This window comes from Galleria mellonella, unplaced genomic scaffold (genome assembly GCF_026898425.1).
Source record: "Galleria mellonella isolate WM207_F2 unplaced genomic scaffold, CSIRO_AGI_GalMel_v1 utg55, whole genome shotgun sequence".
NCBI lineage: Eukaryota > Metazoa > Arthropoda > Insecta > Lepidoptera > Pyralidae > Galleria > Galleria mellonella.
Genome location: NW_026442115.1, coordinates 3,361,868 through 3,375,970, shown reverse-complemented (window position 1 = coordinate 3,375,970; position 14,103 = coordinate 3,361,868). Strand labels below are relative to the sequence as shown.

At 28.7% G+C, this 14,103-nt stretch overlaps 3 protein-coding genes across 3 annotated transcripts in view; 2 read left to right on the top strand and 1 right to left on the bottom strand.

Annotated features, from left to right (window-relative positions):
* Nucleotides 1–9,839, top strand: part of LOC113521510 (WW domain-binding protein 11) — a 67,674-nt gene extending 57,835 nt beyond the window's left edge. Inside the window, exons 8-11 of the mRNA XM_026907050.3 lie at nt 2,092–2,157; nt 5,673–5,822; nt 7,288–7,474; nt 9,147–9,839. Of these exons, the coding sequence (XP_026762851.1) occupies nt 2,092–2,157; nt 5,673–5,822; nt 7,288–7,474; nt 9,147–9,232 (489 nt within the window). The 3' untranslated portion in view covers nt 9,233–9,839. The remainder of the gene's footprint in view (nt 1–2,091; nt 2,158–5,672; nt 5,823–7,287; nt 7,475–9,146) is intronic.
* Nucleotides 9,840–10,887: 1,048 nt separating this feature from the next.
* On the bottom strand, nt 10,888–12,281 carry LOC113521491 (uncharacterized). The gene has a single exon (XM_026907025.3). It carries the CDS (start codon nt 12,145–12,147, stop codon nt 11,161–11,163), a length of 987 nt encoding a protein of 328 aa, XP_026762826.2. The 5' UTR covers nt 12,148–12,281; the 3' UTR covers nt 10,888–11,160.
* A 426-nt stretch (nt 12,282–12,707) lies between these two features.
* The window catches only part of LOC113521358 (BAI1-associated protein 3), a 113,137-nt gene continuing 111,741 nt past the window's right edge, over nt 12,708–14,103 (top strand). Inside the window, exon 1 of the mRNA XM_026906881.3 lies at nt 12,708–12,841. The gene's annotated coding sequence lies outside the window, so the exon portion shown is untranslated. The remainder of the gene's footprint in view (nt 12,842–14,103) is intronic.

Sequence of the window (14,103 nt, the reverse complement as noted above, 5' to 3'; positions counted from 1 at the left end):
TCACGATCTGAGTCATTGATAAATATTTGCTATATTCATAAAATCATCGATAAGTATTATTTATCTACATGATGTACAGACATAAAGTTTATTTATAAGCAATGGATTAAAATTTGGTGATTTTTGTATACCTTTACATTATACGTATAATGGGCGAATAATTGAGAGTATATTTTTAATCAACTTCAAAAATGTTGCTCTCGATTTGATTCTATTTTTATGTTTAAGATACACTATCTTAATAGAATATAGTTTAAGATGTGAAAATTATTTTTAAATCGAAATTTTTTATTCAATAATCAGTTTATTTTCGTCGACTTAAATTCGAAACATTAAATCGTGTAGGGGTTCTTTATACTTGTACATATAACGTAGCAAACTTTCCTGAAATTCCTACGGGACTAGAAGATAACGAGTTGGAGAGAAACGGCTACTTATTATTGTTTACGCGTTCTGGACGTAAGATATTAAATGAATTATGAAATATGGTTGTCACTTAATAAATCTTTAAAAAGATTTAGTCAATTTTAATAGGTATAATTCCTGTTTTATAATTAGGATTTTAATAAAATTTCGATCCAAAACTAGGTCTGCTTTTCTACATAAATTCTTATTTATACATTAGGTAAAATTGTTAAATTAACATATTTTAAGTATTTTATTATAAAAATCTTTTTGTTAAAAAAATCATTATTGATAAAATAAAGACAGGATCAGCAATAAAAACCTTTTAATTAAAAATATTCATCAAAATCGAATAATAAATGACGAAGAACTCTTTCTTATACACTAAACAATATATAAAAAATACAATCAAAATAAAAACAAAAACGTAGACCATGTATTATTGCGCCACCAAGCTGCCATATTCGATATCGTGACTCAGAGATTTAGACGAGTTAATGCTAGTTGTTTTTGGATAAAAAAGGTATTTGCTTAAAAAGAAAAACACAAGACATATTCATCGCGGGGTCACCGAAGCGTTATTCTCTGGAGGTTAAAGAACCCTTCGGCAATTGTTGGTATGCGTCGCGAATGTGGTAGGTAGATTCATCACGTATCCAATGCTATAAAATATATGCAATATTTACAAACCGATACTTAACACTTGGTAAGATGAGTGGGAGTTATAATTTTATTATTAACAAAAGCTTTCAATGTTTATTGTCGAGCATGACTTATCTTGTATCGGTTTTTCACCGATAATTTGAAAGAAGGTAAGCGTGATTGGTGATGGTCGATTTCTGATGAGGTTGTAAACTAGTTATATAGACTGACTACGACACATGTATTGTTTTTAACGTTATTCATACTGTGTGATTATTAATAAGTAATTGATAGTTTTGATTAATGTATTAATTGAAACATACATCAGATTTTAAGTTAATAAACATAGACGGACAAATTTCTAATAAATATTATTTTAGGCTCTATTTGTCTTATTAAAACCTCACATATTATATAATTTTTCTTTAACATCTCCTGTGTACATACATCATTTAGCTACAATGTATTATAGAAGAGAAATGAACAAATAATATAAGTGCAACACATATGTAATTTTTATCCCATGTTATGGAAAATTTAAAAACATTGAATATCTGTTGATGATACATATTATACGTATTCACCATTCCTTATTCCGCCCTTATCTAGGCGTGAACCATAATGGATAAATTCAGTACCTAAATTGATCTGACTGAGATTCGAATCTGAAGTTTTATTTACGTAAAGTAATTTGACAAGGACAAGTAAGGTTGGCTGGGGGGAGGGACAAGTATGTTAATAATGGCTAGTCTTTATTGCTAATAATATACCCTATCAGGCCGACATCCATGCGGGGCCCCCTAGAAACTAGCGTAACTAATTCCTGGTGAATTAACGACGAATGAACTGACTTGCTTTCATACTCACATATCATCCCTTATATATCATCCCTCACTGGTACACCGTCAGTTTATACCATTAGGCGGGATAACCATTTTGTTATTATTCATAAAAAAATTCTAAGGTTGGATGAGAAAATAATCTATGCCAAAATTATGTTTTCAATGAGTGTAAAATTTTTATTGTTATTTTTCTTTATTTCAGCAACCCACTGTAGTCCACCAATTCGTACCGCAGCCCGCACCCACGCAAGAATTGGAGCAACCTGAAGTGAGTACTATTATTGTTTGTCGTAAATAAATGAATAATTTACCACATCATAAGACAGTCTGCTAATGTTCAATAATAGTACAAATTAAAGATCGATTAATTAATCGAATGTTTCGGTACGCTTTTTCACTAAACAAGTTCTGTTGAAACAAGCTATAACTTATTGTAAGTTAATTGATGTAATATTAGCACATTTAAAAAATAATCACAACTACTAATTAATAATAAACTATTAACAAAAAATAATTTTGATTAATTAATGTGGTAGTGGTGATAAAGAGTAAATATGTATATAATTAAATAAGAATGCGACATACTCGCATATTATATTATTAATATGATAATGTTATTTGTGTATAAAACCTCCCTTGTTTTTTTTAATTGATGAAATATGTAATCTTTTCACGATAATATTTTAGCTTTATTTTAATTAAAGTTTTTCAACTATTTTTGCGTTAGTGCCAAATAAACGGCATTAAAAAATTGTTTATAACAAAAATAACTGTAATCTCATATGAAGTGAAGAGAAACGAGTCTTATTTTAAATTAATGTTTTTTTTTAGAATTGAATAGTAGCAAGGCAAAGAGGGTTACTGCCATCATGTAGTCTTAGGACACCTTATTTAAATTTCTTCTTTCTTTGTTTGTTTAGAACTAATAAAAACTTAATTATATAATATTGAGAGCTTAATTAAAATCTAAAGATTAGTTTTATTTTTCTTCTCAACTTTTTTGGACTTGATTTAATTATTTTTACTTATAATGTATTATTAAAAGTACTAACAGTAACTATATTATACTTTTTGTACTTATCTACCTATTTAAAAACTTGATAGCCACTTTATTTTTTGTTCGTTAAAAAATAATAATCATAATAAATCTCAATAAAACCACAACGTACGTATATATTTGAATTACGTTTTACTGCTCGATTATTATTCACCTATTCTTCACTACACCGTGAAGTAAGATAATTGTTATGAAAATATTGTAATGACAACAAAAACAATCTTATTGAACACCGCTGTAACGTACATTAACATCAAGGCCGCTTGTCAGACATCATTAGTTAAGTAAGAATATTTTTTTGTCTTCTTCGGTAAATGGAATGACTCTGTATAAGCGACTTTTTCCATATGTAATATTATCTTGCAAATAAAAATAATATTAGCATACAGACTGTCCATTACTGGCATAGTAAAGTGTCATCATTTATAAATAATATGACAAAAGTTTATTATAAAGCGTTGTTGTTATTTCGAACCGAAGAATTTATATCTGCAGAAATAATAATACGAGTACTACATACAATACAAATATATAATTAAAATAATTTTTAAAATTTTTTCTTAAAAGATCACTAAAGCTTAACTGCGGTTGCCAACCCGCCTGTCAAGAGTAGCAACTACTGGCAAAAGTCCCCTTATGGGAAGGCCTATGTTCTGCAGTGGACAATTGACGGCTGATATGACGATGATGATAAACAATTTAATTACTCATGTCACATGCAGTTATATTTTTTATATAATTTAATTGTTACTAAATAAAAAGTACATGAAATCATATTAATGTGTGCGATAGTACATTTTAATTGTACACTTCCAATCCGCTTTCCAAACTATACATTGTAAAAAAAAAATTTAAACCAACTCCAATTGTAACAGGGCCAGTTATTTTGTTTTAAAAACTAACCAAACTGGACTGATTTTGATAAAATTTTTATGGGACCAATCTGTAAGTATATAAAAAGAGAATTTTCCAAATCGGTTTATCACTGATGGAGTTATAAAGTAACAAACATTAAAAAATAGAACCGAGTTGAGAACTTCCTTCTTTTTGAAGTCGGTTGGAAATGGAATTTTTATGAATGTAAATAGCTACATTTATAGGTCCACTTTTCCTTATTGTTCAGCAAAAAACACACCAATAGTAAATTGGTGTTAATATTTTTCCTGAATGCTATTTATTTATAATAGAATATTCATAAAGGTAAATATTTCTTTTTTATGATACTGTTCTAAAATATTCTATGATGTTGAACTGTAATACTTTTTCCATACTACAGGAGTTCTGAAAATTTTGTTTGTTTATTCTATTTTAATTAATTAAATGGAGAGTAAGAAATGTAAATTAAATAAACATTTAAATAATTTAAAAGGGCGAAACCATTCGGGGATTAAGATAATAACAACATTTGTGGAAGAGCAGATACAAGTGTTTTCATGCATAATTTAATTATTATATACCTATTAGCTTTTCTCTTAATTTATTCAGAACAAAAATCTACAAAAGATATGTAATTTGGCTTTGTATTTTATCTACAGTTTATTTCTTGTCCCTTACTAGCATCTCTGAGATGTCAGTCGGCTATCAACTTATAAGGAATTTAGTATATGCAATATAAATACTAATATACGTAATAAAATTGTAACTAAGTGATATTTAAGGAAAATTGATATGAGGGAACTTAATAAGGGGAATAGAAGGCAAAACAATTAATTTTATATTTTTTTGTCTATTTGTTTATCTGTCTTGTTTGTTGGTTGTTCCGGTATCACGCAAAAAATATTGCACCAAATTGGTTATGGTTTTTATAATTGTGTTCTTGAAAATCAAATTTAAAGTTTGGATTTTGTCGTATTTTTTAAGTCGTATCACAGTACATACTAGACATCACTTTGTGGATTAAAAAAAAAATAATTGCACGCTAAAGTTTGCTTCTCTTTTAATTTAAATTAAATTATAGATTTAGTTCATTACGTCTATACATTAATTTTTTTAAAGATACTTTTACTTAACTTTTTTTTACTTATTCAGTTACTAACAAAATTTATCCTAAGGTATTCTACTAATTCATACTCAGTTCTATCAGAAAAATAAGTTATCTAATTAGAACTTATTGTCTATGAACTTATCCTTTTGTCTTCCTTTGAATACAACTTTTTTTGTATTAGCTTTATATATGTATTGTTCTTGTTCTTTAACTTTTCTACAATTAGAGAACATTTAAAACTACTCATATTTATATTTTTATGTAATTTGGAATGATTAATAAGTTGGTGGTCTACTTAATTATATATATTAATAGTGAATATCACCAACCATATATAGTAATAGAATACACTGTGACACCCATGGCAATGTCACGGTGCCATGGGTTACTATTCTTGAGGACTTCTTTCTTCGTTTCTATATCCTGTAATTTCACTGTCTATGAGTACAATAGCGAAGTACCACTTACCGACAATCGCAACGTAGTTTAACGCCATAGTTTAATTGCTATCCCCATAAATAGTAAATATTATGCGAAGACAAAAAAGTCATTTTATAAATTTATCGCAAGTGTTGGTATTCTTTATAAGTAATTTCGATTAAACGCCTGAGCCTATACGGACTCGAATATAGAGTACAAAGATAGACCATGTCTTAATATACAAATATTATTTATTTATTTGTTGACCACATTTTATATTTTTATTTATACTAATGTTTTATTATTATTCTTGTTATGGCAGATGAAGAAGGTTCCCCTTGAAGGTACACCGGTGCAGATGAACGTGCCTTGGGGCTTGAGCCCCGAGGAGCTGTTTGAGATCAGACAGAATGTAGAAAATACCGCTGCTTCACAGCACCGTGACCAGCAGATCGATAACGATATGCAAGAGGTACGTGCTACTAACATTATTGTAAGTTATATATTACATTATAAAGTTAACAGACAAAATCATAAAAAAATCCCACCAAAATCATACCTATTATTTCTATTTCTTAATGTGTGTGCTTATCTGGCCCTCTATACAAATAATGGCAAGCGAATTTGTTGATGGAAGCGACATTGCTAGGGAGTCCGTGAGATAGAATGAGATAGCAATGCCGGATATCTCATTCCAATTCACAGAATCGCTAGCGATGTCGATTACATACCTACGACGAATTCGCTTGTCGCTTGTCTAGAGGGCTAGTTTATATTATTAACTAATTTATTTTATAGAATTTTATCGTTTAAAAATAAATAAGACAAAAGTAATAAATACTAAAACTTTTTTCATTTAGGTAGGTATTTATTATGAAGCCAATTATAGAAAACAAATTTTATATAAATAAATATACATATATTATGTACTTTTTTCTCATATTAGGTATATCACAGTTGACGGTACAAGTTTAGCGTTCATTCAACTTACAAGTCCGTTTCTAATTAATCGTAGCTTACAGAGGTTTTGTTAGCTTCAATTGTTTATATATACATATATATACGAATACATTGGGTACCTATATACAAATAGAATATCTTTATGTATAATTCAATCGTATTTAGTTAATATAGGTACTTCATTTGCATAAGTACAATTAGGATTATATTTATGTAAAATATACTTAATTTCAAATATGAAATAGTAGTTTTATTATTTATTTAATATGTTTAAGAATCGAGCCGTCGAAAGAAAAGTTTTTAACCTAAAATTCTAAAATGCATGATTACGCATTTTAAAATTGTTTGTCTGTTTGTAATTTTCATGTGTATTTTTGATTTTTTCCTAACATAAAAAAACATATGATAATTTTGTGAAATGCTGTATATAAAACAGGACTCATTTTTTTAGTTTTTAGAAATTATATTATTAAAATTGTAAGCAGACAATTATAGACAGGTTAACTTTTAATATAGGAAATAGCCACTGTATTTTAATGTAAAAATAAGCGATTGGTTTAATTTATGTGTATTTTAGTTGAGAATGTACGACTAGTTACGGCTGCTCATTATTAAGGATCCTAGATAGTCCCGAAACTAGTCAAGCAATCTCAACTATAATGAAATTGCATAGAATGTGCAATTGTGGAAAAACCAGTTATTTTCATTTAAAAACTAAATTACCGAACCGATTTTTATAAAATTTCTATGGGACTAATCTGTAAGTATATCCTATCGGAGTTATGAGGTAACAAACATAAAACATACAATCGAATTGAGAACCTTTTTAAAGTCGGTTGAAATACATGCAATTTAAATTGATTGTTCTTATATTAAATTATAATGTGTATTTAAGAAACTTTTAACAAAAAAACGCCACTGTTTTTATTAGGATGTTGGTAAACAAACAGGTATATATTAATCTAATATATCTTTAGGTGAAAACGATTATGAACTCTCTGGCGGCTGCGGCCGAAGCTGAAGCCGAAGCGCAGGCGCAGGCTGAAGAGCAACAGCGACAGGACGAACAGCGGCGCCAGGTCGAGCAGTTGCCGCAGGAGGCACAGGCCCCTCGCGCGCCCCGCACCTTACTATTGCCACAAGATGTGGATGAGAGGCCACATTGTGAGTACCTATGTACATTATTAGTTGACCTGGCAAATGTTATTTTGAAACTTTAAGGATAGAATAACAAACAAGCTAACGGCCCACCTGCTGGAAAGTGGTAACCGTCGCCTATAGACATGAGCAGTACCATAGACATAACAGAGTATATACTGTTTCGCCCATGATACCCCTTATGCGTTGCCATTTCTGAGGACTCAGGTGTTATTCTTCTGTACCCTGTAAATTCACTGCTATATCCCACCTTTCAAATCGAAGCACAGACATGCAAACACACCTGATTCATGGTAAAAACACGAATGGGAAAGAGGTACCCAAGAAAACGACTTTTGTCTCTGGTAAATCTTGTAAGTTGGAGAAAAAAATACTTTTATTTACAAAATTTCATTTAAATCGGTTGAGCAATTTTAGAGATTAATGTGAATGAACATCGTGACATGGTATTTTTATATATTAAGACAATAATATAATATATACACACATCCACAAACCTGTTGTCAACTTATTTCTCTAAATTAATCTTGTTATTTCCTCGGAGTTTTATTTGGGTATTTTCTAGAAACTTAATCAACTTCAGTATGGAAACTTATAGGGTATCAAATAAATAAAGGTATTTGAAAACAGCTAGTACGTTACTGTTACTAATAAGGAAAACATAAAAGTCTATCTTATTAAAAAAAGAATAACAATTTGTCTGATACATAATCATAACAAAATTACTGAATAAATCGATTTGAAAATTATAAAAAAAAATTGCGATGCCTGTGATGCACATAGGTACGAGTAAATCAAAATAATGTTAATAGAAACGATTTTAAAATGTACGGCCGAATTAATATATGGAGATGTTGACTTTAACATATTCAATATAAAATATTTTACATATATTTTTTATTTTCAATTAAGTAGTCCCAATTATTCAAATTTCAAGTAAATTAATTTTACTTCCATTTTTTATTAATAAATAATAGTTCATAAGAAAACAATGAAATAAATTCCTAGTTATGTACATGCTATCTTTTTTATTGCTGATCACAACGGAAAGTTTAAAAATAGCGGTGCCCAGAAATAACATCTATATTTACCTCGATAATTCTATTTATTTTTTGTTACGGTGTCATTTTTCTAATTTATGCATAAATTATATAAAGGAAACATCAACTTCTGAGCAATGATCTAAATGAAGGAAGCTTCAATATTGCGTTTTATGTTAAAAAAAGTTTAGGACGAACCTTTGACATTTAAAAATAGATCTATCAGGGGAATTCACGATGGAAATCTAAGTGACGAAGTGAAATTATTCATCACTTACGTTATTTAATTAAGTATTTTTACGCCGTTCCAATTTTTTGAAGTTGATTGATGTTAGAAGAGTTACCTATATTTAACTAGGTAGCTTATGATAAGAAAAAACTTTTGGACCAGTAAGCGATATTTAATTTTGTAAGTATGTATGTATAAAACAATAGGCAAAATCAGAAAGCAAACTAAAATTGTAGTTTAGTATCTTACCATATTTTTTTTTTATTATATAATACTTTTTAGATGCAGAATTAATTTGTAAAATAATTTTAATATTAAAAAATTCGCAAATTATTGAAGTTAAAATTCATTAATTTCATTCCATCCTAATATTTTTGAAAATTATTAAAGAAACTGTAATTTTTTCCAGATATGCAGCCCCGCTCAGTTCGCAGCGTGGATGCAGTCTTGCACCGCGAGAAACGCATCAAGCGCTGCGCTTGTGACTGCGCTTGAGCTGTGAGCGCTATAGCGCTTTTAGCTGCATTTAGCTAACAGCGATACTTCCGTCCATAATACAAACATCATTTTTGTAATTAAAATACCTTCTTTTGTTAATACCCATACATGTTTTAATGACTTCTTGCTAACAGATCTCTGTAAATAAAGTTGTTAATTACCCCGCTTAGAAATGTCGTTTTTATTACCTATCGAAAGCTAAGGACTATTTTGTATTTTTCTTTTTGTTAATTAATTCTTTGTTTATCTGTATATTTTAACTAGAATAGATATAGGTACCTATTGATTAATCTTTTGGTTAATGGAGTCATGAAATGAATTTAAGTAAATATGACGACATTTTAATAGGTACGAATATTAAGTAATCGATGTGAATAGGTACACGATAAACTACAATGGTACGTTGTGAAAAGTAGACATGCTTTTCATATTACAGATATTATTTTATTCTATTCAAAAAATCATTGCATTTAATAAATCTTTGAATAAATCTTTTTGTAACATAAATATAATACGAAACCTGACCGATTATTGTAAACTAAAGTGAAAATACTAAGATTTTTTTTTATTGTGATCCTAAATTAAATGTTTATTATTAGTTTTACTGATTTTGTTTTAATTTGATCATTAACCTATTAATCTTATGAATTTGTTGTAAAAATAATAGATTAGTAGTGGTTGTAGTACGTACCTACTTTGTAACTATCCACAAATAGATAGTTATATACAATAGTTCAATTTATATGAAAATTACTATTTGCCGTGATTGGCATATCTCTATATACCTATCAAACTCTAAATACTATCTTTGCAATTTCCATCTTGCAGCAGGAATTCTAGATTGAAGATTAACCCAAGACAAATATAAAATGTAATAAGTTCTAATATAAATTCTATTTTAAATACCTCCCTGTGAACCTATTACTATCTATTACGTATTAATAAGTGTGTAGAATGACATATATTGTTGTTTTTAACAATAACAACGATGAATCAACTTCCTGAATTAAAAAAAGAATGAATATTTTTGAAAATAATCACGATATACTAATAGATATATTTTATCAACATGTACACACATATATACCTACACGTGGAACACGTGTTAGTATCTGTGTGAACAAAGATACTATCAACTATTTACAATCCACGCCTTCGTCTTTGTGAAATTTATTTCATGGAGTTTTAATTTTTATTAAATATATACATATTTTTTTATTATAATTAATGTATTTTTATATTGTTAGACATTTTTTATTAGTTTTAAGATATTCAATATAGAATTGACTTACAGTCGAGACCTATTTTAATTGATTTAGGTATATTCCATATAACGTAACGGAAACATATTATATATTTTGTGATGCGTTTAAATGGATTAAGAGAAAATTCAAGATCTTTTATTTATTAAAATATATGGTAAAAAAGGCTGACTTAATGTTGTAAACAACTCGTTTAACATTACAGAAATTAAATACAACTATAGTTATTGCAAGAACTATTATTTACTATATCTACAAGTACAGGTTAAATAAGGTATAGAATAAATAATAATAATCTTAATATATAAAATTTTCTATAAATATTGTGCCTCTCCTTAAAATTTTAACGTTGTTAAAAGTTACTAAATTCAAAGGGAAGGCATTGTGAAAGTAAGTAGGTATTTCCCTAATTTATTGAAGTTTTAACAAATGAAATTTTATTGGAAGCTAATGAGATATTATATAAGTGACTCGGTGCTGTTTTCTTGTGTGAAATATCTAATTAAAAGGTACTTAATTAAATTGAACAATAAATAAACACAACGTTATAATTACTAATATATTTATTTAAATTAAAGCTTTCTAAATTTTTTATTACTACGGTAAGAAAATTAATATCACATGGTATAATTTTTCAAATAAATACTTAGGTACTTATGTTTATTAATTACCTACACTATGATTGGTTTGAACTTCTGATGAATTTAAATTACATTTAAAATTGAGTGTAATTAATATAATATAAAGACAAAGAATCAGAAAATTCAAAAGAAATCCTAATATATAACTTATAAGCAATGTCGAAAAAGAAACACCGCACCACAATTCTATAATATCTTTAGAAAATAAATAAAAGTTTATAACTAAACATAGTAAAAAAGTAATAATCGTTAGACTTCTGGCGAATTGTCTAATTTTATCTTTCAAAACTTTATGCAGTATCGTTAAATAAAGTACAGTGCCCATAAACATAAGAGGCCATTTAAATATGCAACAAATTAGTAAGTACATAAGCCATTGATTTAATATATTAGTGACAACTAATGTTGTAAAAATAATAGCTATTGGTAGGGGCAACAACCAAGAACAAATCAATACTTTATATAAATTATTTTGACTTATTTTTACCAACACTACAATTAAACTATCATACATATGTTTAATGAAGAAAAAAACCAAAATAACTATAACAAAATCGATGTATGTTTGACTGCTCAATATTGCTGTTTCGAGTTCAATCCCAGTTGATATTATTTTACTTTCTTTTAAATATATTATAACGAGTACTATTCTTTTTAAGAATCGAACGATACTTAGCTGCATTAACATTTGATTTCTATAATTCCTCCTCCAACGCTGTATCTTTAGAGCTGCTACAATCGATATTATTAATTCCAAAGCTGTCATAACAATTTCAATTATAATGAAGGCGCCGAACAAGCACCAAGTATCTCCAGACTCACTGTGAAATGACTTCTTAACGTCAATCGTGTTACGAACACTTTCTGTGATCGAAACTTTTGCCCCTAAGGGTGTAATAGAAGTAATTTCGCTTTCGTTGAACCATACTGACGTGGACGCAACAGATTCAGTTGTAGAATATGTATCATTGCCGAGATCGGTCAATGTTGTCACACTTTCCGTTGACATTCTAACAACATTTGTTTACACACAAAGTTAATACGACACAAAATACGTGCAACTCGATGGAGGTGGCAGACAGACTGGAACTAAGGTGGACGTTTCAATGATACAGGAAACAGCGCAAATATTATTCATAAAATGTCCGGACAATTTATTAGAATTGCGGTCGAAAGACGTCATAAGCAATCTACACAAAATACCCAATCCGTTGTTCACTGCAATAAGTGACGTGTTAATGTTGACTCGTTTGTAAACCAAGTTAACATTTCTGAGTTATATATTTTCTCTTTTCAAATTTTAAGGACTAAGCTCGACATAGTTAACTTTATGATAATATTAAGCGGACATAAATACTAATTGCTTGTTTGAGTTGGTTAGTTTAGAAAAAATCAAGAGATTCTGATAAAACAAATCAGACAACGTATATCTGGGAACAAATGGAGGTAAAAAAAAAAAACTGGGATCTAGAATACCCAGGTCCGAGCAAATTTGGAAATGTTAGTTTTCTAAACTGACCAAGACAGAATTCTGAACTTTATACATGCAAAGCAGCCTGGTCACCGTTATGTCACTTTACGAAACTTTGTTAGAAATACTAAGAGGTTTCACAAGATTTCTGTATTATTTTCATAGGCGGACTGGAAGGGAATACCATAACTTTGTCAGCGTGAGATTCGGATGATTCAAGGCGGATGCCTGGGTATGTAATATTATGTACTATATGTCTAAAGTTAAATATATAGCTTGACCGGTGATTTGTGTGAATATGATTGAACAATCAGATTCATAACCTTTGTGTAAGAATAAAAATAGAATAAAATATTGGCAATTCTTCTGTGTGTTTATAAAGAAATAAAAGAATCTAATAATCTTTGGTAGAGCACTTGCGCTATTGCATTTTACAGAAAGTTCGCTATTTTTCTCTTGCTACTGCACTATATAGATGCACTTGTTAAGAAAATGAGTGTTTAGCGTAATTCTGATCTAGAGATCAATAAACTCATATTACATGAACTTTAATAGGATTTCTTTTATATAACTTAATGCGTTTAATAGGCCTCTTACGCTGCGGGCGTAATATATGTATTGACGGACTAGTTTACATTGACAAATTATACAAAGCAACCGAGGTTTTTAAATTTAATGGCTGTTTCGCCGTGAAGTTTGCCTTCGATTTTAGTAAATTGATTAAGTTGAGTAGGTATAGTTACATTGAGTTGGACCTCCAAATAAACCAAATATATAATTGGAATATAAAAATGAATACATATATTAATAAACGATGAAGAAGCATGTAAATAAGAATGAAAAGAGTACTAGACTATTCATTTCTTAAAACAATTAATGGAAAATACCATTAATTAGATACACGGTCACCTCTTACTTCCTGTGATCGATTTAAAGCTAAGCTGTAAAATATAGGTCAAACTCGCTGTGACGTAACTATATACATATACGTATACATGGAAATATTTTTGCTGCTTAAAACTAATATAAATATCTACCTATATTTTCTGGCATCTTCGTTAATTACGATAAAAAGTATTCTATATGTTAGTCTAACTTATGTGTTATGTAGGCAATTATGATATTGTATGGTAATATAAGAACTGTCCAAGAGTTACGGATTATTATATATATATATATATATATATATATATATATATATATATATATATACATATTAATTATTAGTCTAATAAAAATAGAGATCATATAGAACTACGTAGATACCATTTAGAACTATATTTAGAACTATTATAGTAACTTGTAATTGGACACAGTTATTTGAAGGCGATGTAGTAATAAACGTCTTTAGAAATTTTCGCATTGATTTAACTTCAGATATTCTTGCAAAAAAATATCATTACGAGTTACCTACCTACTTACACCCCTGTAGTGAAAGTGACATTTCACTTTACGCTTATTTTGGTTAGTTTATTTGGATCCAAAGTGTTGTAG